Below are 26,873 nucleotides of genomic sequence, written 5' to 3'. Positions count from 1 at the left end.
TCCTAGAGATGAATGCACTTTGGTGCGAAAAGTGAAAATCAATCCCAGAACAACAGCAAAAGGACCTTGTGAAAATGCTGGATGAAGCAGGTACAAAATTATCTATATCCACAGTAAAACAAGTCCTTTATCAACATAACCTGAAAGGCCGCTCAGCAAAGAAGAAGCCACTGCTCCAGAACCGCCATACAAAAGCCAGACTATGGTTTACAACTGCACATGGGGACAAAGATCATACTTTTTGGAGAAATGTCCTCTGGTCTGATGAAACAAAAATAGAACTGTTTGGCTATAATTACCATTGTTATGATTGGAGGAAAAAGGGGGAGGCTTGCAAGCTGAAGAACACCATCCCAACCGTGAAGCACGGGAGTGGCAGCATCATGTTGTGGGGGTGCTTTGCTGCAGGAGGGACTGGTGCACTTCACAAAATAGATGGCATCATGAGGAAGGAAAATTATGTGGATACATTGAAGCAATATCTCAAGACATCAGTTAAAGCTTGGTCGCAAATGGGTCTTCCAAATGGACAATGACCCCAAGCATACTTCTAAAGTTGTGGCAAAGGACAACAAAGTCAATGTATTGGAGAGGCCATCACAAAGCCCTGACCTCAATCCTATAGAAGATTTGTGGGCAGAACTGAAAAAGTGTGTGTGAGCAAGGGGGCCTACAAACCTGACTCAGTTACACCAGCTCTGTCAGGAGGAATGGGCCAAAATTCACCCAACTTATTGTGGGAAGCTTGTGGAAGGCTACCCGAAATGTTTGACCCAAGTTAAAGAATTTAAAAGCAATGCTGCCAAATACTAATTGAGTGTATGTAAACTTCTGACCCACTGGGAATGTGATGAAGGAAATAAAAGCTGAAATAAATCATTCTCTGTACTATTATTCTGACATTTCACATTCTTAAAATAAAGTGGTGATCCTAACTGACCTAAAACAGGACATTTTTACCAGGATTAAATCTCAGGAATTGTGAAAAACTGAGTTTAAATATATTTGGCTAAGTTGTATGTAAACTTCCTACTTCAACTGTATATATTTTTTTTTTGTAAAGAGGTTTCTTGCATCAAACAACACAACATTTTCAGTCACCTGCTTGTCTGAAGGACAAGTGGATAAACAGGTTAATGTCAAGCCCTGCATGTTTTTTTTCTAATGTCTAATGCAATGTCGGCCTACACTGAGCACACATTTGCTGCAACTGTTGGCTGAACGATAGAACAGCTATTTCCATGTTTAAATTTTATGGGATGCATTTTCTCTATTGTTTTTGATGGTAGGCCACTCTGGTAGGCCTACATTATGATCAAATAGTCACTGTAGTCTGAAAGTGTAACTAAAAGCGGGTACAGCATCAGTGTTCACAGTAAACGCACGCGGAAGTTGCACAACATTTTCAGTGCTCAGCAGACATGAAATTTGCTCAGGGCCAGAACATTTTTAGAGAACATAGCATAAGACGGTGGTAGAGTACCTCTGCTTTTACTGCAGCCAAGGGGTATGTCAGCTGTGAATCTTCCCCCCTCCGACAGGCAATCGAGGGCAGGGAAGGAGGCTCGTAGCTGGCTCAGGGGGACACCAGAGAGAGCCATGTTCTCCATGCTAGAGGAGAGAGAGCGGCTGTGACTGTAGGGCCGGTCCCTGGACAGACCCGCCCACCGATGAGGACGCTTCCTGCCCCACTGGCCCCGTTTGGAGTGAACTGCCCCAGGGTCGTCGTCCTTACAGAAGGCGGGGTTCACCAAACCCCTGGCCCCACAGCCTCTCTCATCCTGGGTGTCCGACAACAGGAAGGCATGACTAGAGGCCCTGGACACATTCACATCAAAGGACTTCCCAAACTCATCCCCTTCCTTTTCCATGGACATCTCAGGGTCACAGCAGACCCTGGGTTTGCTGTGGGGGCGTTCCAGAGAACTGTCTATAGCCAAGGCCGAAGGGTACGGAGGAGAGCCACAGCGGGAAGGCACACACGACTCACTAGCCCCCTGCCCTCCATGGTCGCCGCCCCCCCAGGCCCCAGTGTGCCACTCCAGTGACGGGCGTTGGCTGCGGGAGGAGGTGTGGCCCCACAGCAGGGAGGGTGGTGTGCTGCGGTAGGCCCTAGGGGTGTGGCAGGGCATGATGTCAACACTGCCTCCACCTCCGTGGGGGAGGGTCCAGCTGTGGGGGACATGGTGACGGGAGGGGGTGATTGGCCGGCAGTGGCCTAGGCGGGCCTCCTCCTGCTGCAGGCTATCGGAGGCCGATAGGAGGGTGAGAGTGTCCACGGCCAGGGCGGACAGGTCCTGCAGCTGACCCAGCTGGCTGTCCAACACCTGCAGGGTATCCTGGATGAAGTGGACCCCGTCCGACACCTCGCGCATAACCACACCCATCTCCTCAGCCCTGTCAGGTAAAGGACATAGACAGATATTCAGGTGAATCACAAAGAAAAAGTCTCAAAGGCTATTGTGACACTCTTTCTAAGTCCCAGTCTCACCTTTCTGCAGTGGCTCGTACCCTGTTTATCTGGCTGCAGAGAACATCTTGGTTTTTCTCGTGGAAATACGACACCAAACACCTCTCCTCAAACTCGTGCAGCCTCTTCAGCTCCTCTTGGCCCAAATAAAGCTCTGACAGAAGGAGAAAAAGATTACATTTTTCCAACACACAATCTACTGTAGCATTTTTCCACCACATTGAAATGCTGTGAATCAATACTGTCATAGAAACACAGTGTAGTAGGCTAAAGCTAAATCATACTTTTAATGGTGTTTCATCAAGAAATAAACGCATCCACACCCACGCCCACATACACACTCACTAAGCCCACAGGAGTCCGTCTCCTGCTCGGACAAGCCTCTGTGTTTCTGGTAAATGGCAGTCACACACAGGGTCATGTGACTCAGGATGATGAGGGGCGGGGGCAGCCACGGCTTCTCCTGATAGGTCATGATATAACGGTAGCGGTTGTACTTCCACAGCTTATTGGATATAGACTTCATGTCAAAGTAGACATTGCTGTCAAAAAGGATCCATAAGAAACAGTACAGCACTCAGAGAAGCTGCAAAACCCATTTGTACATTAAGCATAAAACATAAAGACACAATCAGGCAGATTGATAGAGAATCCCTACTTGAAGAAGGCAATGAGGATGTTGACCATGATGATGTACTGGAAGAAGAGGTAGACGGCCTGGAGGAAGGGGGTGAGGAAGGCACCGGGGACACATGGCGTGTCACCTGCACAGGCTGCCACAAACACACAAGAGATGTCTCAAATAACACCCTATTCCCATAGACTGTTGCCCATGCAGGAGTCTACCTACACAGCTCTGGTGTTGCAAGCAGTGCCGACCAATTGAGCCACTACTGTGACTGGTCACTGGTTACTCACTGTCTATTTCGCCTGCGTACACTTCTCCAAACATCATCCAGTACGGCTGGTTGACTACATCTCTGAGCAGGCTCCATGACAGAGCTTCGTCTGGAGACAAGATGGCCTTCCTGGACACGCCGAAACTCAGCAGCACAATCGCCATCATCACCACAATGTAGAACATGTTACTAGTCTGAGCAGATGGGTAGAGAACACAGAAAATAAAAATATGACTCCATTTTGTTTGTATAACTTAAGATATGTGCTGTATGGTCAGTCAGTGTTCTATCCCAGCACTAGGGGGCACACAATGGTGCACATTTTTGCTCCAACCCAGCACTAAAAACCTGAATCAACTTATCAAAATGTGCATCACTTTTGACCAGGGCCCATAGCAAGCCATGTCATACTCACTCTAGGTGTTAGCCCAAGGAAGGAAAGGCACATGGCTTTACTCACCATCTTGGTGATCATGGTGAGGTAGGCCCCGGCATGCTGGTTGACGGCCAGCAGGTCCAGCACCCGAACATACCAGAAGATGATGTCCAGGCAGTAGGTGATCCGCCCGGCAGTCCGGTAGGACCCGCTGTCCCAGCGTAGCCCCAGCCCCACCAGGAAGAGGACGATGGCCAGGAAGTCAGTCACATTCCAGTACTCTCCAAACCACACCTTCAGCTTTTGACTGGGTTTCCTCGGCACTGACATGAACACCTAATAAGTAGTCACAACCCACACCTCACTATTATTTAAATGAGTTTTTATTTATTTTATTTTTTATTTCATCTTTATTTAACCAGGTAGGCTAGTTGAGAACAAGTTCTCATTTGCAACTGCGACCTGGCCAAGATAAAGCATAGCAGTGTGAACAGACAACACAGAGTTACACATGGAGTAAACAATTAACAAGTCAATAACACAGTAGAAAAAAAGGGGAGTCTATATACAATGTGTGCAAAAGGCATGAGGAGGTAGGCGAATAATTACAATATTGCAGATTAACACTGGAGTGATAAATGATCAGATGATCATGTACAGGTAGAGATATTGGTGTGCAAAAGAGCAGAAAAGTAAATAAATGAAAACTGTGGGGATGAGGTAGGTGAAAATGGGTGGGCTATTTACCAATAGATTATGTACAGCTGCAGCGATCGGTTAGCTGCTCAGATAGCTGATGTTTGAAGTTGGTGAGGGAGATAAAAGTCTCCAACTTCAGCGAGTTAACCATTTAAAATATACATATACAGCCAGTATACATACATTTAGTTTCATTCAGTGCCATTGGTGAAGAAAGCACTGTTGTTAGTGTTTGTTACTAGCCTAGTACTGTATTAACAGATGATAGCCTGATTGCTGGCTATTTTGCACAACACAGTAACAATATTATGTCGATCTCCATGTAGCTGTATGTCGTGTCAGAGACAGCTACAGTGCCTTGCGAAAGTATTCGGCCCCCTTGAACTTTGCGACCTTTTGCCACATTTCAGGCTTCAAACATAAAGATATAAAACTGTATATTTTTGTGAAGAATCAACAACAAGTGGGACACAATCATGAAGTGGAACGACATTTATTGGATATTTCAAACTTTTTTAACAAATCAAAAACTGAAAAATTGGGCGTGCAAAATTATTCAGCCCCTTTACTTTCAGTGCAACAAACTCTCTCCAGAAGTTCAGTGAGGATCTCTGAATGATCCAATGTTGACCTAAATGACTAATGATGATAAATACAATCCACCTGTGTGTAATCAAGTCTCCGTATAAATGCACCTGCACTGTGATATTCTCAGAGGTCCGTTAAAAGCGCAGAGAGCATCATGAAGAACAAGGAACACACCAGGCAGGTCCGAGATACTGTTGTGAAGAAGTTTAAAGCCGGATTTGGATACAAAAATATTTCCCAAGCTTTAAACATCCCAAGGAGCACTCTGCAAGCGATAATATTGAAATGGAAGGAGTATCAGGCAACTGCAAATCTACCAAGAACTGGCCGTCCTTCTAAACTTTCAGCTCATACAAGGAGAAGACTGATCAGAGATGCAGCCAAGAGCCCATGATCACTCTGGATGAACTGCAGAGATCTACAGCTGAGGTGGGAGACTCTGTCCATAGGACAACAATCAGTCGTATATTGCACAAATCTGGCCTTTATGGAAGAGTGGCAAGAAGAAAGCCATTTCTTAAAGATATCCATAAAAAGTGTTGTTTAAAGTTTGCCACAAGCCACCTGGGAGACACACCAAACATGTGGAAGAAGGTGCTCTGGTCAGATGAAACCAAAATTGAACTTTTTGGCAACAATGCAAAACGTTATGTTTGGCGTAAAAGCAACACCCTGAACACACCATCCCCACTGTCAAACATGGTGGTGGCAGCATCATTGTTTGGGCCTGCTTTTCTTCAGCAGGCACAGGGAAGATGGTTAAAATTGATGGGAAGATGGATGGAGCCAAATACAGGACCATTCTGGAAGAAAACCTGATGGAGTCTGCAAAAGACCTGAGACTGGGACGGAGATTTGTCTTCCAACAAGACAATGATCCAAAACATAATTCAAAATCTACAATGGAATGGTTCAAAAATAAACATATCCAGGTGTTAGAATGGCCAAGTCAAAGTCCAGACCTGAATCCAATCGAGAATCTGTGGAAAGAACTGAAAACTGCTGTTCACAAATGCTCTCCATCCAACCTCACTGAGCTCGAGCTGTTTTGCAAGGAGGTTTTGGAGAAAAAAATTCAGTCTCTCGATGTGCAAAACTGATAGAGACATACCCCAAGCGACTTACAGCTGTAATCGCAACAAAAGGTGGTGCTACAAAGTATTAACTTAAGGGGGCTGAATAATTTTGCACGCCAAATTTTTCAGTTTTTGATTTGTTAAAAAGGTTTGAAATATCCAATAAATGTCGTTCCACTTCATGATTGTGTCCCACTTGTTGTTGATTCTTCACAAAAAAATACAGTTTTATATCTTTATGTTTGAAGCCTGAACTGTGGCAAAAGGTCGCAAAGTTCAAGGGGGCCGAATACTTTCGCAAGGCACTGTATGATGATCAAAGTATTTCAGTAAAATGTGGCTACTGTGGACATGTTTGTGAGTTGCCTACAGGGTGTCTCCCATGGCAACCTCTAGCATCATGTAATGCCATAAAACATACTGTATAAATCATAGAATTAGGAATTAGAACACTAATTAACTAAGTAATTGTATATGACTTTTATGGTATGAATAATGACTGGCAGTGTGATTGGTTATTATTGTGATTATCACATGCTTGATGGTAAGTTGAAGTATAATATGATTACTTTATGCTAAGATGGTGAGATAATGACCACTGAGTTATTCAGTGAACGTACAGTATATTTATGGGTAGTGACGTGCAGAATGGTCGTTATTTTTCTAGAAGAGCAGTGAGCAAGACGATATGGAGATTGTTTTGTGAAGCTCCTGTCATCCTGTTCAACTCTGAGTGGTTGTTGTGGACCCTGTACCACCCCCCATAGAAAGTGAAATATCGTTTGAAAGCCACAGTCCTTGTCTTTTTGGAAAACTCGATCCCAGCACCCCTCCATAAAAGCCATAAATCATACGCTATGGTGATTTTCATCAAATATGCATTGAAGGTCAATTCACAAAGTGCAAACATTTAGTATGCATGGAAAGGGTACAAATGATGGTCATTGGGGCGGCAGGTAGCCTAGTGGTTAGAGCGCTGGGCCAGTAACCAAAAGGTTGCTAGATCGAATCCCCAAGCTGACAAAGGTATAAATCTGTCGTTCTGCCCCCGAACAAGGCAGTTAACCCACTGTTCCTAGGCCATCAATGTAAATTAGAATTTGTTCTTAACTGACTTGAATAGTTTAAAAAGTTACATAAAAAAATTATTATAATAATTGGAAAGCAATGAAATTCCTTCTCCATCCACATGACCTTATATGCATCCTCCACATGTGCCATTTATCTCGCTCATTGTTTACAATAGGAAAATAAGTTTGAAGTTTCCTCACTTCTCTGGGTCTTATTCTTGAAAGTCCGTTCTGCCATTTTTTGGCATAATGACTCACTACCCAAACCAGACACAACTGGTTTCTAGCGGCAAAGAGAAATTGTGATCTCCTACTGCTATCTGGGGGGGGTCCAACTCAAGGTGTCAGAAAAGAAAATGCACCTACCTCCCCAATTTTAAAAATACTTTCACATGACCCTGAACAACATCCCTCTCATAGAGTTAACTCAAAATAATGTTTAAGACCACAAATAACAATAACTGACACTTCTTTTGTGGCAGTCGATGCCACGCAGGGCTACAGGCCAGAAGGTTGCTGGTTCACCGACCACCACAGACGAGCTCAATCTCCATGCCTGTTATATTACTTCATGATCAGGTGGTTGCAGACAATGATCAGCTAGGGGAATCGGATTTCAACATATTGATTCCATGTTTATAATTTTTGAAAATATACACAACACATTTTTCACCAACAGGTTTCTGTGCCAATGCAACACACAACCAATAAAAACAACATGGACTTCGGCACTTCATTATCATTATACCTTCGGCCGACTCATTATTGAAGGTTTGGTCTCTGAATATCTCTTAACTTTTTAAAGTTTTGCAACAGATGTCTTTTTCCATTCATCAAATTGCTGCTGCACAGTTTGGACTGATTGATTCTTATTTGTCAGCAAAAAAACACATACAGTTAAGGTCGGAAGTTTAGCCAAATACATTTAAACTCAGTTTTTGACATTTAATCTGAGTTAATCTGAGTTTAATCTGAATAAAAATTCCCTGTTTTAGGTCAGTTAGGATCACCACTTTATTTTAAGAATGTGAAATGTCAGAATAATAGTAGAGAGAATTATTTATTTCAGCTTTTATTTATTTCATCACATTCCCAGTGGGTCAGAAGTTAACATACACTCAGTTAGTATTTGGTAGCATTGCCTTGAAATTGTTTGTCAAACGTTTCGGGAAGCCTTCCACAAGCTTCCCACAATAAGTTGGGTGAATTTTGGCCCATTCCTCCAGACAGAGCTGGTGTAACTGAGTCAGGTTTGTAGGGCTCCTTGCTCGCACACGCTTTTTTAGTTCTGCCCACAGATTTGACAGGATTGAGGTCAGGGCTGTGTGATGGCCACTCCAATACCCTGACTTTGTTGTCCTTAGGCCATTTTGCCACAACTTTGGAAGTATGCTTGTGGTCATTGTCCATTTGGAAGACCCATTTGTGAGCAAGCTTTAACTTCCTGACTGATGTCTTGAGATGTTGCTTCAATATATCCACATAATATTCTTACCTCATGATGCCATCTATTTTGTGAAGGTGCACCAGTCCCTCCTGCAGCAAAGCACCCCCACAACATGATGCTGCCATCCCCGGTCTTCACGGTTGTGATGTTGTTCTTCAGCTTGCAAGCCCCTTTTTCCTCCAAACATAATGATGGTCATTATGGCCATACAGTTCTATTTTTGTTTCATCAGACCAGACCAAAAAGTAAGATCTTTGTCCCCATGTGCAGTTGCAAACCGTAGTCTTGCTTTTTATGGCTGTTTTGGAGCAGTCCCTTCTTCTTTGCTGAGCGGCCTTTCAGGTTATGTCGATAAAGGACTCGTTTTACTGTGGAAATAGATACTTTTGTACGTGCTTCCTCCAGCCTCTGGTCAATAACAAAAGTCTGTGTTGCCCAGCAACAGTCCCAAAACATCACTGCTCTAGAGGAGATCTGCATGGAGGAATGGGCCAAAATACCAGCAACAGTGTGTGAAAACCTTGTGAAGACTTACAGTCATGCACACATGACTGTAAGTTGACGTCCGCTAAATGGCATATATTATTATTATTATTATTATGTTTGACCTCTGTCATTGCCAACAAAGGGTATATAACAAACTTTTGTTATTGACCAAATACTTATTTTCCACCATAATTTGCAAATAAATTCATAAAAAATCCTACAATGTGATTTTCTGGATTTTTTTTCTCATTTTGTCTGTCATAGTTGAAGTTTACCTATGATGAAAATTACAGGCCTCTCTCATCTTTTTTTGCACAATTGGTGGCTGACTAAATACTTTTTTGCCCCACTGTATGTGTGTGTATATATATATATATATATATATATATATATATATATATATACACACGTTATAAAAGAGGACATGTCCAAAATGGAGGACTCAACCCAAAACCAAAAGCCACATGGCCACCGACTCTGCAAGCTTGCACACTAATCATCTCTTGATTCTTCCACCCGTGGGGTTAATAAGGCTTAGCATAGTACCTGCCCTTGACCCTGTTGGTGCTGCCACCTGGGAATGGAGCATGGAAGTGTATCCTAGGAGTGTGTTGCCTAACTGTGTGCTAACAATTAAACTACACTCATAACAACACTCACCTCTCTTGTTTTCTCCACAGCAGTGGATATAATATACGCAATGACCAGCCACTCCTGAGTGCTGGGCCGGTCCTCCATCTTTACCAAAACAGTGTAGGAGAACAGCATGAGAAAGGCCAGGTAGGACATCTAGACCACACACAGTGAAACAGCATCAGACACATGGACAAGAGTGAGAACAATGAAGAAGGGATCTAGTCTAATCCCAGTCAATCGTTTCAGACTGAGAAATATTTTCAACAAAGAAGGTCCCTCTTTATATAATATGCATGTCCTGAGGCTTAGAAGAGTATTATGAGTGCATGCTGCTAGCTCACCGTGTGGAACCAGAACTTGACGACAGGAGCGGTGTAGAAATCGTACAGCCTCGTGGTCCAGAAGAAACACTGGGTGGTAACAGGTGTGATTGTGTCAGCTTCGGGGGCTGAGCAACTCTCCCACCACGCTGATCCCTTCTCCGCATCGTGGCCATCCTTCAGAGAGCCAAGACATCAGGGTCATGTTCATTAGAGCATCCAACAGAAAAAGCTTTGCAACGGAAATCAATAATGAGCAAAGTCCCTCCCTGTTTCAGTCCATTTTCTACTATTTGGTTCCTAATAAATACAACCCTGGTATCAACATTAGCATCAAACTGAGATTAGAACGACCATGACAGACAGGAACAGGAAGGACTGACATTCTGGGAGACTGGTGTATGGTGTACATTTTGGAACCTTAACTACCGTATGCCCCCCCTCCTGGGCTGCCTCTGGTCTTCCCGTGTCCCAACCAAACTGCAAAGCCTCCTGGGACTGGGGGACATGGGACATCTCTGCCTGGCTCTTAAACTCCAATAGCAGGATGGCAGGGGGCATGAGGATGCTCAGGATGATCTAACACACACCCAGGGAATAAGATTCAGACACATAAACACAAGTCTAATCTGAGGGGTAACTGCTGGAACAGCATAACATCGGCTGACATTAATAGACTACAAATTCACTTCAACTACTGGTTATTCATGCTGTCAATCAATCTTAGCATGGAAAAACACTCAGGTGCACTGGCTCTGCTTTTCAGAATCTTTAAACACTCAAACTGGTGGGACTTGGGCCCGATACAGCCCATGTTTTAATGCGATCCGCGGTTGTCTTAGTAAGTTGTCTTGGAAGTAAGTTGTCTTAGTAAGTCTCCTTAGTAAGTTGTCTGAGTAGTAAGTAGCCTTAGTAAGTCGTCTTAGTAAGTAGCCTTAGTAAGTTGTCTTAGTAAGTCACCTTAGTAAATCACCTTGGTAAGTCACCTTAGTAAATCACCTTGGTAAGTCACCTTAGTAAATTACCTTGGTAAGTCACCTTGGTAAGTTGTCTTAGTAGTAAGATGCCTTAGTAAGTCGCCTTAGTAAGTCATCTTGGTAAGCCGTCTTGGTAAGTCGTCTTGGTAAGTCGTCTTAGTAAGTCATCTTAGAAGTAAGTTGTCTTAGAAGTAAGTCGCCTTATTAAGTTATCTTAGAAGTAAGTCGCCTTAGTAAGTCGCCTTAGAAGTAAGTTGTCTTAGAAGTAAATTATCTTAGAAGTAAGTCGCCTTGGTAAGTTGTCTTAGTAAGTTGTCTTAGTAAATTGTCTTGGTAAGTTGTCTTAGAAGTAAGTTGTCTTAGAAGTAAGTTGTCTTAGTAAGTCGTCTTAGAAGTAAGTTGTCTTAGTAAGTTGTTTTAGAAGTAAGTTGACTTTGAAGTAAGTTGTCTTTGAAGTAAGTTGTCTTTGAAGTAAGTTGTCTTTGAAGCAAGTTGTCTTAGAAAGTCGTCTTAGAAAGTCGTCTTAGAAAGTACGTTGTCTTGGTAAGTTGTCTTAGAAGTAAGTTGTCTTAGTAAGTTGTCTTAGTACGTTGTCTTGGTAAGTTGTCTTAGAAGTAAGTTGTCTTAGTAAGTGTGGCACACAAATTTAGACGGAAAGGCAATACAGGGTTGCTCTCCGGATCTCTGTGAAGACAATTTTCCCCCTGAGGCAAAAGGACTTTGAGAGCCTGACCTTAAACCAGGAGTTCTTCCTCATGTTGAGGCGGCCGGTCCACAGGTCGGTGAGCAGCATCTGGGTGCAGGAGTGGGAGACGAAGGGGCGGAGCCGGGAGGACACAGCCATCTGCAGACAGGTGAAGTGGCTCCAGGCCTCCATCTCCGAAGTCAGCAGTTTCATGGCCATGCGCTCGTTCTGTCTGAAGGCACGGTCCAGCACATCCACCGCCAGCTGACCAAAGTCCCTACAGCCATCCATACCACAACACACCAACATTGAGAAACACCGACCGGAAACCATACACTCAAAAACATAGTAATATACACACACAACCACAAAAGTTCACTCTGCTGAAACAAAATACACAAAATCCCAGAGGCACACAGAGAGTTTGGGACTATAAGGTTCGATCTGCATTAAATATATATATATATATATATTTATGTATTGACATAGCCTTGTTCTGTTCAATGTTCTCTACCTATACAGTAATCTAAATACTCCAATTCATGTTGTTAAGCTCAAAAATATACAAGATAAAAAAATCTCTTCCACCATTCAAATCAATGAGTCTTCAGAACATTAAAGCCAATTATCTTAGAATCTTTTTGTAGATAGAAGATTATAGTCCCAAACTCTCGACACTACTACTACACAACACGTTTGATGTTTACGAGGAAACACTGACATAGAGTAGGTTTTGAGCTGCTCCCCCGTGGTGTCATCCATGTTGCTCTGCCGAAACTCGTAGGCCATGGCACGGTACAGTTTACAGGCCACTGTAGCCCGGGCCATGGCCTCCTCCCCGTGCTGCCACAGGAACAGCGCCATCTGCTGCCGCCTCTGCAGCACAGCCCACACAAACAGGTCATTGAAGTTGTAAACAAACAGTGGAGAGTCACCCAGCTCGGAGCTCTGCTGCTGGGCCACCTTCAGGTCCCTGAGCACCATGGATCTTTCCTGTAGAGATAGAGGAGAGAGAGGAGAAGCAGCCAGCCAATTAGAACACTAATGTACAGGGGGTATTTGTAGCCACAGAATATACAGTACTAGCTATCAAAAGCCTGTGTGTTTGTGTTTCAGTGTGTAAGTGGAGACAAGTGTCTTTAAAAGATCTCTCATTTGTAAGACATGTTAGTTCTGTCACAGATTTGTTTTGGCTGGTCCCATATCTTTCACAGACCTTGCGTTTATAGGGCTGAGCAGTGCGGAAGAAGGGTGGCCTTGATGGACTACTGTTTGGGCTTTGGTGCGGGTGAAGGGTGCAGTCTGCCCTCCTCTTTTTGTTAAGGGGTCCTGAACTATCCCGTCCAGTCTCCTGGAAATGATGGTCACTTAAATCAGTGCAGAGTACACAAAGGCGTATTTAACAAGGTCAAATGTCTAAACAAAAACAAGACAACAACTCAAAAGAGAAAAACTGCTATATTAATGGTAACAGTTTGACAGAAATGCTTGAGGGCCCAAAGGTGATATCTTGCTCTGACTGTATACAGAAATCTCACATGGGCTGCGTTTCAGACAACTTTGCAGTCGTGGTCCAGGTATCATCCAATGGCTGCGTGCCATGTCATTGACTATGTAGTCAAGCTTCATATTGCTATATCATATGATGCGGTCAGCTGATAGGCCTACAATATGTTAAACACCTACCCAGGCGCTGTGAGATTTAGCAGGCAACTGCAAAATAGTCATCCTGAAACGTGACCATGGTCTCTTACCTTGCAATGGGCATATAGGAGGTTATAGTGGGCCCTGAAGTGTTTCCGTGTGTATGTGCTCCGATAGGCTCCTCCTATCAGATACTCGATTACCTGCCCCACATCTATGAGGGAGACTCGGTATCCTTTAGGTATATGGGTCTACACAAAAACACACACACACCTGAGTAATTGAAACTCAATATTTCCACACGCAAAATAGTGTAGACATAACCATACACAAAATGTAGTTTCACAATAATCACCTGTTTCACATCTTCCACGAGAATATGGAGAAAATTGTCTGTTGGTCCCTGCTGCTATAAAAAATAATGGCATGTCATGTCTTAATTATCCACAATCAGAAACCATCAAACACAAACCAGACTTCAGTGGCGAGTTATCTGGATTACAATACAACATTTGTTCCTATGGAATGAAGTGGTAGACCAGATGAAAAGTTATCCTTTCAACTTTTAGAAAACAAACTTCCACAATTGTATATGATAATATATGGTGTTAAATAATTTACAAAGTTATTAATTATTGAATATTGTTTATAACTCGAACAACCATCCACAGCTGGACTCGTAACAAAGAGCTCTGTGATCTACAAAACATCTTCAAACTGTGGGAAAACCAAACAACCAACAAGAGACTTACACTGTATTACTGTGATTGCAATTACCACAATTGCCACTGCTATGGCAATTTTGGTATATGAGTTTGCTAATGGCCATTGTACTGTCAATAGTGTAATGAAACAGGCAGGGAGCAGGTCTCGAACCCTCTACCTTCTAGTCATGCAAAAGCATGCTCGTGCGGCAGAGTCCATTTCCGCGCTTATAAACCCAGGGTCGTTACAATAGGAAAACACAGAATTGTTTCGTGTATTTATGTAACTCATAAATACAGTTATGTAACTCATAAATACAGAGCTGAAAAGAACAAGAGAGAGAAAGTGATCAAGTCATTACCGTGTTATAGAGTTCTTCCAGGCGTGACACGGTCAGGAAGCGGTTCATGGTCATACCGTTGTCGATCAGCAGTTTGACAAAGCCGACCCGGTCCATAACCAGAGCATCCAGCATGGCCTGCTCCAACGAGCCGACCTAGACAGACAACCACCACAAGCCCACCATAAAGTCTGACTGCCATACCATCAAACACAAACATATTTTTAAAAATGCACAGCAATTTCAGTTTACTTCCCCCCCCCCCCCAAAAAAAATATATTATTTATTTATTTATTTATTTTTTAAACAAGGACTACACAAACGGAGCGTAGTTTGCTGAGAGTTCTATGTAGTTATACATACTTTTGGAACCAACCGTATACGACGCTCAATCGCTACGTTTTTGTAGTGTGTAGCAGGCTTAAGCAAGCCTTGCTCTGCCTGCCCCCTGGGTCTGTCTTACATTCACATTTGAGTCATTTAGCAGACGCTCCAGAGAGACTTACAGTTAATGCATTCATCTGACGGTGGCTAGCAATGCCAACCACATCTCAAGTTAAATAAAGGTTAAATAAAAATGTCCTAGTAACATTTTCCTCAATAAAGTAGCTATCAGCAAAGTCAGTGCTAGCAAGAAAGGGCATTTTTTTTTAAAGGTAAGTACAACGGTAGGGTGTGAGTTGTTTGAGGTTTTTACCTGCCAGTGCTGGCCATACACAAGGATGTGTTTTTTAGCTATGTCTGCTCGGTCCCATGCCAGAGCTGTACTGAGCTGTTCCCCAGGAGACGCCTTGGTGCCTGTCAATCATCACAGCATCTGTGGGTCCAATCTTAACCAGACATCAGCCCTGCATAACTTTTATAGATCATGCATAGATCTATAGGTCATTTGTGTGAAAACTCTGATTTCAAGTTAGGATTCAGCCCAGAGAACACATAGAACAGACAGGACTGGGTCATTCCAGTGACTGACACAGGCATAAAGGCCAGGAGGAGCGATACCTTTCAGTGTGGCCGTCAAAATGGCACAGTCTGCCTCCTGTTGATCCTCAGATTCCGAATCAAAGATTGTGATCTGTGTTTTATAAAGATAGAAATGGGCGAGGATGGGATGGGTTTCCCAGGTTAAAGCCTAGTCCTGGATTAAAAATCATTCTCAAATGAGAATCTCAATTGAGAGTACATTTTAGTCAATGCCCGGGAACCCGGTCCACAGTCACGTTACTCACAGACTGTCTGTAGTCCATACACTCCATCAGAAGGTTGTAGAGCTGGCTGGCGTCTGCTCTCTCCAGACCAAACATGCCCCCTATCCTCAGCAGGAAGTCCTCCTGGATGTCTGTGTCCAGCTGCCTGTAAACAGTACCAACACAGTAAACATATACTGGTACATATACCAGTAAAGTAAGACATAGGCTAACAACCACCTGGGTCCCTTTGGCTCAACCACATGCTAAGATCTGAGCTCTGGTTAGCATGCTGCGTCATACACCTTCATCCACTCTCATTTCTCAATTGGCATGTTTTGGCCCCAAAATACGGCCTGTGTTATGCCTCTGGACACCAACAGTATACCTCAGCCCATTTTTCTGACCAGGGAAAACTCTGAGTCTCCCACTGGGTGAGGGCTCAGCAAACTTGATTTAAAACAGCAACATTTACGCCCCATGGCAAAATGTGCAGAATTGCAGGAAATTAACTAAAAACTTAAAACATATACAGTTGAAGTCGGGAGTGTACATACACGTTAGCCAAAGACATTTAAACTCCGTTTTTCACAATTCCTGACATTTAAACCTAGTAAAAATTCCCTGTCTTAGGTCAGTTAGGATCACCACTTTATTTTAAGCATGTGAAATGTCAGAATAATTGGTAGAGAGAATGATTTATTTCATATTTTATTTCTTTCATCACATTCCCGGTTAGAAGTTCACATACACTCAATTAGTATTTGGTAGCATTGCCTTTACATTGTTTAACTTGCGTACCAACGTATCAGGTAGCCTTCCACAAGCTTCCCACAATAAGTTGGGTGGATTTTGGCTCATTCCTTCTGACTGAGCTGGTGTAACGGAGTCAGGTTTGAAGGCCTTCTTGCTCGCACACGCTTTTGCAGTTCTGCCCACAAATATCTATAGGATAGAGGTCAGGTCTTTGTGATGGCCACTCCAATAACTTGACTTTGTTGTCCTTAAGCCATTTTGCCACAACATTGGAAGTATGCTTAGGGTCATTGTCCATTTGGAAGACCCATTTGTGACCAAGCTTTAACTTCCTGGCTGATGTCTTGAGATGTTGCTTCAATATATCCACATCATTTTCCTCCCGCATGATGCCAGCTATTTTGTGAAGTGCACCAGTCCCTCCTGCAGCAAAGCACCCCCACAACATGATGCTGCCACCCCCGTGCTTCACAGATGGGATGGTGTTCTTCGGCTTGCAAGCCTCCCTCTTTTTCCACCAAACATAATGATGATCATTATGGCCAAACAGTTATATTTTGTTTCATCAGACCAGAGGACATTTCTCCAAAAAGTATGATCTTGGTCCCCATATGCAGTTGCAAACCGTAGTCTGGCTTTTTTATGTCGGTTTTGGAGCAATGGCTTCTTCCTTGCTGAGCGGCCTTTTAGGTTATGCCGATATAGGACTTGTTTTACTGTGGATATACAGTGGGGCAAAAAAGTATTTAGTCAGCCACCAATTGTGCAAGTTCTCCCAATTAAAAAGATGAGAGAGGCCTGTAATTTTCATCATAGGTACACTTCAACTATGACAGACAAAATGAGAAAAAAAATCCAGAAAATCACATTGTAGGATTTTTTATGAATTTATTTGCAAATTATGGTGGAAAATAAGTATTTGGTCACCTACAAAAGTTTATCTCAATACTTTGCTATATACCCTTTGTTGGCAATGACAGAGGTCAAATGTTTTCTGTAAGTCTTCACAAGGTTTTCACACACTGTTGCTGGTATTTTCGCCCATTCCTCCATGCAGATCTCCTCTAGAGCAGTGATGTTTTGGGGCTGTTGCTGGGCAACACAGACTTTCAACTCCCTCCAAAGATTTTCTATGGGGTTGAGATCTGGAGACTGGCTAAGCAACTCCAGGACCTTGAAATGCTTCTTACGAAACCACTCCTTCGTTGCCCGGGCGGTGTGTTTGGGATCATTGTCATGCTGAAAGACCCAGCCACGTTTCATCTTCAATGCCCTTGCTGATGGAAGGAGGTTTTCACTCAAAATCACACGATACATGGCCACATTCATTCTGTCCTTTACACGGATCAGTCGTCCTAGTCCCTTTGCAGAAAAACAGCCCCAAAGCATGATGTTTCCACCCCCATGCTTCACAGTGGGTATGGTGTTCTTTGGATGCAACTCAGCATTCTTTGTCCTCCAAACACGACGAGTTTAATTTTTACCAAAAAGTTATATTTTGGTTTCATCTGACCATATTACATTCTCCCAATCTTCTTCTGGATCATCCAAATGCTCTCTAGCAAACTTCAGACGGGCCTGGACATGTACTGGCTCAAGCAGGAGGAAACGTCTGGCACTGCAGGATTTGAGTCCCTGGCGGCGTAGTGTGTTACTGATGGTAGGCTTTGTTACTTTGGTCCCAGCTCTCTGCAGGTCATTCACTAGGTCCCCCCGTGTGGTTCTGGGATTTTTGCTCACCGTTCTTGTGATCATTTTGACCCCACGGGGTGAGATCTTGTGTGGAGCCCCAGATCGAGGGAGATTATCAGTGGTCTTGTATGTCTTCCATTTCCTAATCATTGCTCCCACAGTTGATTTCTTCAAACCAAGCTGATTACCTATTGCAGATTCAGTCTTCCCAGCCTGGTGCAGGTCTACAATTTTGTTTCTGGTGTCCTTTGACAGATCTTTGGTCTTGGCCATAGTGGAGTTTGGAGTGTGACTGTTTGAGGTTGTGGAAAGGTGTCTTTTAACGAGTAACGAGTGGAGGACAGATGAGCCTCTTGAAGAAGAAGTTACAGGTCTGTGAGAGCCAGATATCTTGCTTGTTTGTAAGTGACCAAATACTTATTTTCCACCATAATTTGCAAATAAATTCATTAAAAATCATACAATTTTTCATTTTGTCTGTCATAGTTGAAGTGTACCCATGATGAAAATTACAGGCCTCTCTCATATTTATAAGTGGGAGAACTTGCACAATTGGTGGCTGACTAAATACTTTTTTGCCACACTGTAGATACTTTAGTACCTGTTTCCTCCAGCATCTTCACAAGGTCCTTTGCTGTTGTTCTGGGATTGATTTGCACTTTTCTCACCAAAGTAAGTTAGCGGTATGACGGCTGCGTGGTCCCATGGTGTTTATACTTGCGTACTATTGTTTGTACAGATAAATGTGGTACCTACAGGCGTTTGGAAATTGCTCCCAAGGATGAACCAGACTTGTGCAGGTCTACAATTTTATTTCTGAGGTCTTGGCTGATTTCTTTTGATTTTCCCAAGCAAAGAGGTACTGAGTTTGAAGGTAGGTTTTGAAATACATCCACAGGTACACCTCCAATTGACTCAAATTGAACACCAAAGACATGAACACCAAAGTCTTAAAGGCGTAAAAGCCATTATATGCATGACTACAGCGGCACTCCACACCTGTCAATAGCAGTCTGTTTGTGTAAGAATGCCAGCAGGTCAGCTGCCCGACCTGATCCCTCGAAGACAAACACAGGCACGGGGGGCACACTGCTCACATACTCCAGCACCATGGACACAATGTCAGGGCCGCCCTCCACCACCACACACACCACTGGCACACCCTGGTTAAACCCTACCAGAAAGGGAAACATCACACAAAGACATATTGTTACACACGTGTATTACAATACTCTCTCTCACACACACACTGCGATGCAATCTCTCTCTCTCTTTCTCACACCCATTCACATACACACACTCTCTCTTTCACACACACACACACACACACACACTCACGAGGGTGGATCTTCTGCAGTTGAATGTGCCTCTCCAGCTTCCTCCTCAGTCCCAGCTGGCAGCCATGTTTTCCCAGAGTTCCATCGTCCACTAACAGGAAGTGGGAGTGCAGGCCGTTCAGACACACCCTCTTACTCAAGGGGTTTCCCAGAGGCTGGTAGGGCCTGAGCACCTGGGTCAGGTATCAGAACACAGGTCAGAGAGCAGGCCAGAGAGAAAGCAGAAGAGGATATGAGATAGGCCAAGCGGGAAAGTGAGAGCACATGGCAGCTCAAGAAACATAAAAGGTGACATTTTCATGGCGCAAATTAGTACAGTTCTGTGCAAAAAAATCCTGCAAACCTTATTATAATGTGACAGCGTGATTTAATTAGAAACTTTCCTTAAAAGCAATGATATCTTTACAGAGAACAACACTCACATCTCTCCCTATAAGGTCACTGTGATTGTCAATTACACCCCAGGGCGTGACCCCTACAGCGTTCCTCTTCCTGAGGTCATGGGTGCCATATGTTTTCACAGCCTCCCCTACGTACCGGGACACACCTAGGAGGGGCAGATTCTCAGTCCACTAACAGTGCCTTTGGAAAGTATTCAGAACCCTTGACTTTTTCCACATTTTTTTACGTTACAGCCTTATTCTAAAATTGATTAAATATTTTTTTCCCTCATCAGTCTACATAAAATACCCCATAATCACAAAGCAAAAGAAGGTTTTTAGATTTTTTTTGCTAATTTATAAAACATAAAAAACTTAAATATCACATTTACATAAGTATTCAGACCCTTTACTCAGTACTTTGTTGAAGCACCTTTGGCAGTGATTGCGGCATTGATTACTCTTGGGTATGACGCTACAAGTAAGTATTCGGGCCCCTTTGAACTTTGCGACCTTTTGCCACATTTCAGGCTTCAAACATAAAGATATAAAACTGTATTTTTTTGTGAAGAATCAACAACAAGTGGGACACAATCATGAAGTGGAACGACATTTATTGGATATTTCAAACTTTTTTAACAAATCAAAAACTGAAAAATTGGGCGTGCAAAATTATTCAGCCCCTTTTACTTTCAGTGCAGCAAACTCTCTCCAGAAGTTCAGTGAGGATCTCTGAATGATCCAATGTTGACCTAAATGACTAATGATGATAAATACAATCCACCTGTGTGTAATCAAGTCTCTGTATAAATGCACCTGCACTGTGATAGTCTCAGAGGCCCGTTAAAAGTGCAGAGAGCATCATGAAGAACAAGGAACACACCAGGCAGGTCCGAGATACTGTTGTGAAGAAGTTTAAAGCCGGATTTGGATACAAAAAGATTTCCCAAGCTTTAAACATCCCAAGGAGCACTGTGCAAGCGATAATATTGAAATGGAAGGAGTATCAGACCACTGCAAATCTACCAAGACCTGGCCGTCCCTCTAAACTTTCAGCTCATACAAGGAGAAGACTGATCAGAGATGCAGCCAAGAGGCCCATGATCACTCTGGATGAACTGCAGAGATCTACAGCTGAGGTGGGAGACTATGTCCAAGGGACAACAATCAGTCGTATATTGCACAAATCTGGCCTTTATGGAAGAGTGGCAAGAGGAAAGCCATTTCTTAAAGATATCCATAAAAAGTGTGGTTTAAAGTTTGCCACAAGCCACCTGGGAGACACACCAAACATGTGGAAGAAGGTGCTCTGGTCAGATGAAACCAAAATTGAACTTTTTGGCAACAATGCAAAACGTTATGTTTGGCGTAAAAGCAACACAGCTCATCACCCTGAACACACCATCCCCACTGTCAAACATGGTGGTGGCAGCATCATGGTTTGGGCCTGCTTTTCTTCAGCCGGGACAGGGAAGATGGTTAAAATTGATGGGAAGATGGATGGAGCCAAATACAGGACCATTCTGGAAGAAAACCTGATGGAGTCTGCAAAAGACCTGAGACTGGGACGGAGATTTGTCTTCCAACAAGACAATGATCCAAAACATAAAGCAAAATCTACAATGGGATGGTTCAAAAATAAACATATCCAGGTGTTAGAATGGCCAAGTCAAAGTCCAGACCTGAATCCAATCGAGAATCTGTGGAAAGAACTGAAAACTGCTGTTCACAAATGCTCTCCATCCAACCTCACTGAGCTCGAGCTGTTTTGCAAGGAGGAATGGGAAAAAATTTCAGTCTCTCGCTGTGCAAAACTTATAGAGACATACCCCAAGCGACTTACAGCTGTAATCACAGCAAAAGGTGGCGCTACAAAGTATTAACTTAAGGGGGCTGAGTAATTTTGCACGCCCAATTTTTCAGTTTTTGATTTGTTAAAAAAGTTTGAAATATCCAATAAATGTCGTTCCACTTCATGATTGTGTCCCACTTGTTGTTGATTCTTCACAAAAAAATACAGTTTTATATCTTTATGTTTGAAGCCTGAAATGTGGCAAAAGGTTGCAAAGTTCAAGGGGGCCGAATACTTTCGCAAGGCACTGTATTTGGGGAGTTCCTCCCATTATTCTCTGCAGATCCTCTTAAGCTCTGTCAGGTTGGATGGGAAGCGTTACTGCTCAGGTATTTTCAGGTCTCTCCAGAGATGTTTGATCAGGTTCAAGTCCGGGCTCTGGCTGGGCCACTCAAGGTCATTCAGAGACTTATCCCGAAGGCCCCCATTTGATGTCTTGGCTGTGTGCTTAGGGTCATGGTCCTGTTGGAAGGTGAACCTTTGACGCTCGGTCTGAGGACCTGAGAGCTGTAGAGCAGGTTTTCATCTAGGATCTCTCTGTACTTTTCTCCGTTCATCTTTGCCTCAATCTTGACTAGTCTCCCAGTCCCTGCCGCTGAAAGATCCCCACAGCATGATGCTGCCACCATCATGCTTCACGGCCAAGAGTTCAATCTTGGTTTCATCAGACCAGAGAATCTTGTTTCTTATGGTCTGAGAGTCTTTAGGTGCCTTTTGGCAAACTCCAAGCGAACTGTCATATGCCTTTTACTGAGGAGTGGCTCCTGTCTGGCCACTCTACCATAAAGGCCTGATTGGTGGAGTGCTGCAGAGAAGGTTGTCCTTATGGAAGTTTCTCCCATCTCCACAGAAGAGCTCTGTCAGAGTGACCATTGGTTTCTTGGTCACCTCTTTGACCAAGGCCCTTCTCCCCCGATTGCTCAGTTTGGCCAGGTGGCCAGGTCTAGGAAGAGTCTTGGTGGTTCCAAACATCTTCCATTTAAGAATGATGGAGGCCACTGTGTTCTTGGGGACCTTCAATGCTGCAGAAATGTTTTGGTACCCTTCCCCAGACCTGTGCCTCGACACAATCCTGTCTCGGAATTCTACGGACAATTCCTTCGACCTCAAGGCTTGATTTTTGCTCTGACATGCACTGTCAAATGTGGGACCTTATATGGACAGATGTGTGCCTTTCCAATCACGTCCAATCAATTGAATTTACCACAGGTGGACTCCAATCCAGTTGAAAACATCTCAAGGATGATCAATGGAAACAGGATGCACCTGACCTCAATTTCGAGTCTCATAGCAAAGCGTCTGAACACTTATGTAAATATATATATTTATATATTTTTTTATTTTCACCAAAATGTTTTCGCTTTGTCATTATGGGGTATTGTGTGTATTGTTTTTTTTTTATTTAATCCATTTTAGAATAAGGCTGTAACATTACAAAATGTGGAACAAGGCATATATTATTATTATTATTATTATTATTATTATTAAGGCGTCTGAATTAGAGGTCGACCGATTAATCAGAATGACCGATTAATTAGGGCCGATTTCAAGTTTTCATAACAATCGAAAATCCTTTATTTATCTTTTATTTAACTAGGCAAGTCAGTTAAGAACATGGTATTATTTTCAATGACGGCCTCGGAATGGTGGGTTAACTGCCTTGTTCAGGGGCAGAACGACAGATTTTTACCTTGTCAGCTCGGGGATTCAATCTTGCAACCTTACAGTTAACAAGTCCAACGCTCTAACCACCTGATTACATTGCACTCCACAGGAGACTGCCTGTTACGCGAATGCAGTAAGAAGCCAAGGTAAGTTGCTAGCTAGCATTAAACTTATTTTATAAAAAACAATCAATCAATCATAATCACTAGTTAACTAAACATGGTTGATTATATTACTAGTTTACCTAGCGTGTTCTGCGTTGCATATAATCGATGCGGTGTGTATTCGCGAAAAAGGACTGTCTTGCTCCAATGTGTACCTAACCATAAACATGCTTATGCTAAAAGAAATCCAGGTTAGCAGGCAATATTAACTTAACATGTTTCATTTTATTTGAGGCTAAATTGATTTTATTGATGTATTATATTAAGTTAAAATAAGTGTTCATTTAGTATTGTTGTAATTGTCATTATTACAAAGACTTTTTTTTTCTTTTTTTTCCCCCGGCCGATTAATCGGTATCGGCTTTTTTGGTCCTCCAATAATCTGTATCGGTGTTGAAAAATCATAATCAGTCAACCACTAGTCTGAATACTTTCCAAAGCCACTGTATATACATACAAACACATATAAACTGATCTACAACACATATAAACAAGTACATGTAATACACACCACACACACAGTATAATACATGTAAAATGAGCCCAAAATCACACACATATGCTGACATCCACACGTGCTTACTGTCTTAATTAAAAGCCAATCGCAAATTCATCAGCATTATTTCACACACATACCTGTGTTGATGCCGTCTGTGAGTATCCAGGCTCCAGTGCTTTGGGCTGCTGTGATCAGGCCTTTGCTGAAGGCCTGTCTAACCCTGAGAGGGAGGGGGAAGTTCTCTGTCCCCCCATGAACCGTCAGCAGTAGTTTAGGCCGTTCCATCTGCCATTCACTCCGCATCAGCTGCAGCAGAGCCTCAGCCTTGGCATCGACCGCAACACGAACATACTGAACGGTCAACACATAAAGCATGGTCAGGTCAAACACATTAATATGAGATAACAGCTTGTCCTAGTTGGCATCCTATTTGGCATTACACTGAACTTGGCATATTGCCCATTCACACAGTTTGACACACAAACACCATGTTTTTGTTACTCTGAGTTTCAGACGTCCAAAACCGTTCCTAACAAGCTTCTAAATGGTAAATACAAGTGGGAAACTCAGGTAGCATCATTGTACCCCTTGTTTCCCAGTTGGATATTTCTGAGTTCCGACTAGCACATGAATGCAGCAATAGCTACAGACCTTGGCATGGCAGTTACGTCCAGCACTGTCCTGGAAGTCAATGGTTCCATAGGCATCAGTGGCACTGGTTTGTGTGTGGCACTCCACTGACCACTCCTCTTGCTGCCCTGTCCCAGGCCCAGGCCAGCTGAACATGGAAGGGCCAGTCTCCAGCAAGGTGTGCTCCCCTACCAGACGTCCACAGCAGCATCTGGGGGTTAGGGGTAGGGAGGCAAAACTCAAACCTTTCTGGTTGTTAAACATTAGCACAAAAATGCATTGTAGTTCCTATAAATGTCGTCATAGTATACACTGAGTATACCAAACATTAAGAACACCTTCCTAATATTGAGTTGCACCCTCTTCCTCAATTTGTCGGGGCATGGACTGTACAAGATGTTGAAAGTATTCCATAAGGATGCTGACCCATGTGGTCTCCAATGCTTCCCACAGTTGTGTCAAGTTGGCTGGATGTCCTTTTGGTGGTGGACCATTGTTGATACACATGAGAAACTGTTGAGCGTGAAAAACCCAACAGCGTTTCAGTTCTTGACACAAACCGGTACGCTTGGCACGTACTACCATACCCAGTTCAATTAAAAATAATTCACCCTCTGAATGGCACACATACACAATCCATGTCTCAATTGTCTCAAAGCTTTACATTATTTTGTTAACCTGTCCTCCCCTTGATCTACAATAATTAACAAGTGACATCAATAAGGGATCATAGCCTTCACCTGGTCAGTCTGTCGTACTCAGTGTATATGGAATTACTTTCTGTAAGTGTACTTTTACACTAAAATGGACAATCTCACTCTAAAAGCACACACACACGGCAAAGTCATACCTTATTAGGTTTTGGCATACTTGACACATTGGAAAACATCTGCAACAAACAGGAAATGATACATCAGCAACATAACCGCTTTTACTAGAAAAGTTAGCATTACCAAAAGTTTGCATTTCTGCCTACCACTGTAAATATCATAATTCCAGCACTACTGTCCATTATCATGAGATTTTGACACTGCTCAGCAAATACCAATTCCAGCTCACCTGTGTAGGTCTCGACATGCTGGGATGAATTTACCACATGCTCTCTTGCAGAAGGTATCTTCAATCCAAGATCTCCGTGACTGGAACACAACACACAACAAATGAACACAATGCTTTCTGAGGGAGGAATACCATGACAGCCATGATACTATTAAAATGTCTAACTAACGTTTTGAGAAGAACTTGTGAGAGACATCAATGCTGTGCTATCAGGCTAACAGAAGCTACCTAATGCTGTATCCGACTATAAGAACAAATCGAACATAACAGTCTGTTCATTTCTGGAGACTGAGAGAAAACCGAGACCAATGTCATTGGACTGTAGCCCAGCTCTCTCCACCACTCAACATCACAGTGAGCCTTCGTCATGTTACTCCACATTCGTCAGAGCCTCGGTCATGTATTTCCTGAAAGGCTCTTGCTCAACATTGGCCCAGCTCAAAATAGAAACATACACGCATCCCTTTCCTGTGATTATCTAACATGATTCAGACCTTGAGTGTTGTTGAGTATTGTGTGCATGTGTATTTTACATCCTCCTCTGTGTACATTGACTTCAATGCAAAACCTAGGAGGCTCATGGTTCTCACCCCCATAGATTTACACAGTAATTCTGACAACTTCCAGAGGACATCCTCCAATCTATCACAGCTCTTGCAGCATGAACTGACATGTCCACCCAATCAAAGGATCAGAGAGTGAATATAGTACTGAAAGCATAAGCTATACCTAGCTGGCACTGCAGTGCATAACATGTGGTGAATAGTTGACTCATAGAGAAAGACAATTGAATAGTTTTCAAACACTTATTTAAAAATGAAGGAGAAGCAAATGAGAGAGCTATATGTCCTTGTATTTTTTTTTTAACTTTCACTTATTTAGCAAATACATCTAGATAGTTTAGCCTACTCAAACACCTGGCTCAGAGAGGGATCCTATGTTAGCTAGCTGGCTATCCAACACTGGAACTATTCCAAGGTAAGCTTTTGGTTTTATTCATTTATTGCCACCGGGGCCCGCCAGTGTAACTGCTAAACTGCTTTCTGACTGTGCACTGTATTGCATGATTGTAGCGGGTTTACTAACCCTTTCTATTAGCTATGTTGACTATGACGTTAGCTAATATGGTGACAACAACGTATGCTGTGTGTAGAGATTAGCAGATATGATATGAAGGTTTGGCTTGGAAAGCTGATGTGTTGTGCAAAAGCGACGGACAAATGTGAAAGGAGAG

At 43.0% G+C, this 26,873-nt stretch overlaps 1 protein-coding gene across 7 annotated transcripts in view; it reads right to left on the bottom strand.

Moving 5' to 3' along the window:
- Positions 1–26,873, bottom strand: part of LOC118392972 (transient receptor potential cation channel subfamily M member 6-like) — a 51,286-nt gene that overhangs the window by 17,757 nt on the left and 6,656 nt on the right. For 4 of the 7 annotated variants that reach the window (XR_004827473.2, XR_004827474.2, XM_035785046.2 and 1 more), the window contains exons 4-28: positions 25,640–25,719; positions 25,431–25,469; positions 24,602–24,791; positions 24,088–24,301; positions 19,813–19,937; positions 19,392–19,563; positions 19,053–19,227; positions 15,648–15,771; positions 15,421–15,493; positions 15,116–15,216; positions 14,440–14,574; positions 13,729–13,782; positions 13,484–13,624; positions 12,946–13,080; positions 12,451–12,722; positions 11,778–12,006; positions 10,497–10,646; positions 10,089–10,244; positions 9,772–9,900; positions 3,830–4,081; positions 3,389–3,563; positions 3,129–3,243; positions 2,816–3,012; positions 2,492–2,624; positions 1,484–2,397 (exon numbers count right to left, since the gene is read on the bottom strand). Coding sequence is in view for 5 of the 7 variants with exons in the window: in XM_035785046.2 (XP_035640939.1) it covers positions 1,484–2,397; positions 2,492–2,624; positions 2,816–3,012; positions 3,129–3,243; positions 3,389–3,563; positions 3,830–4,081; positions 9,772–9,900; positions 10,089–10,244; positions 10,497–10,646; positions 11,778–12,006; positions 12,451–12,722; positions 12,946–13,080; positions 13,484–13,624; positions 13,729–13,782; positions 14,440–14,574; positions 15,116–15,216; positions 15,421–15,493; positions 15,648–15,771; positions 19,053–19,227; positions 19,392–19,563; positions 19,813–19,937; positions 24,088–24,301; positions 24,602–24,791; positions 25,431–25,469; positions 25,640–25,719 (4,480 nt within the window). In the remaining 2 variants the exon portion in view is untranslated. Of the gene's footprint in view, positions 1–1,483; positions 2,398–2,491; positions 2,625–2,815; positions 3,013–3,128; positions 3,244–3,388; positions 3,564–3,829; positions 4,082–9,771; positions 9,901–10,088; positions 10,245–10,496; positions 10,647–11,777; positions 12,007–12,450; positions 12,723–12,945; positions 13,081–13,483; positions 13,625–13,728; positions 13,783–14,439; positions 14,575–15,115; positions 15,217–15,420; positions 15,494–15,647; positions 15,772–19,052; positions 19,228–19,391; positions 19,564–19,812; positions 19,938–24,087; positions 24,302–24,601; positions 24,792–25,430; positions 25,470–25,639; positions 25,720–25,808; positions 26,216–26,873 lie in introns of those variants that run through there. The other 3 variants (XM_035785050.2, XM_035785051.2, XM_035785049.2) reach the window with 3 other exon arrangements.

Source organism: Oncorhynchus keta, chromosome 14, assembly GCF_023373465.1.
Source record: "Oncorhynchus keta strain PuntledgeMale-10-30-2019 chromosome 14, Oket_V2, whole genome shotgun sequence".
NCBI classification, from domain to species: domain Eukaryota; kingdom Metazoa; phylum Chordata; class Actinopteri; order Salmoniformes; family Salmonidae; genus Oncorhynchus; species Oncorhynchus keta.
Note: the sequence above shows the minus strand (reverse complement) of the source record. Positions and strands in the feature narration are given on the sequence as shown.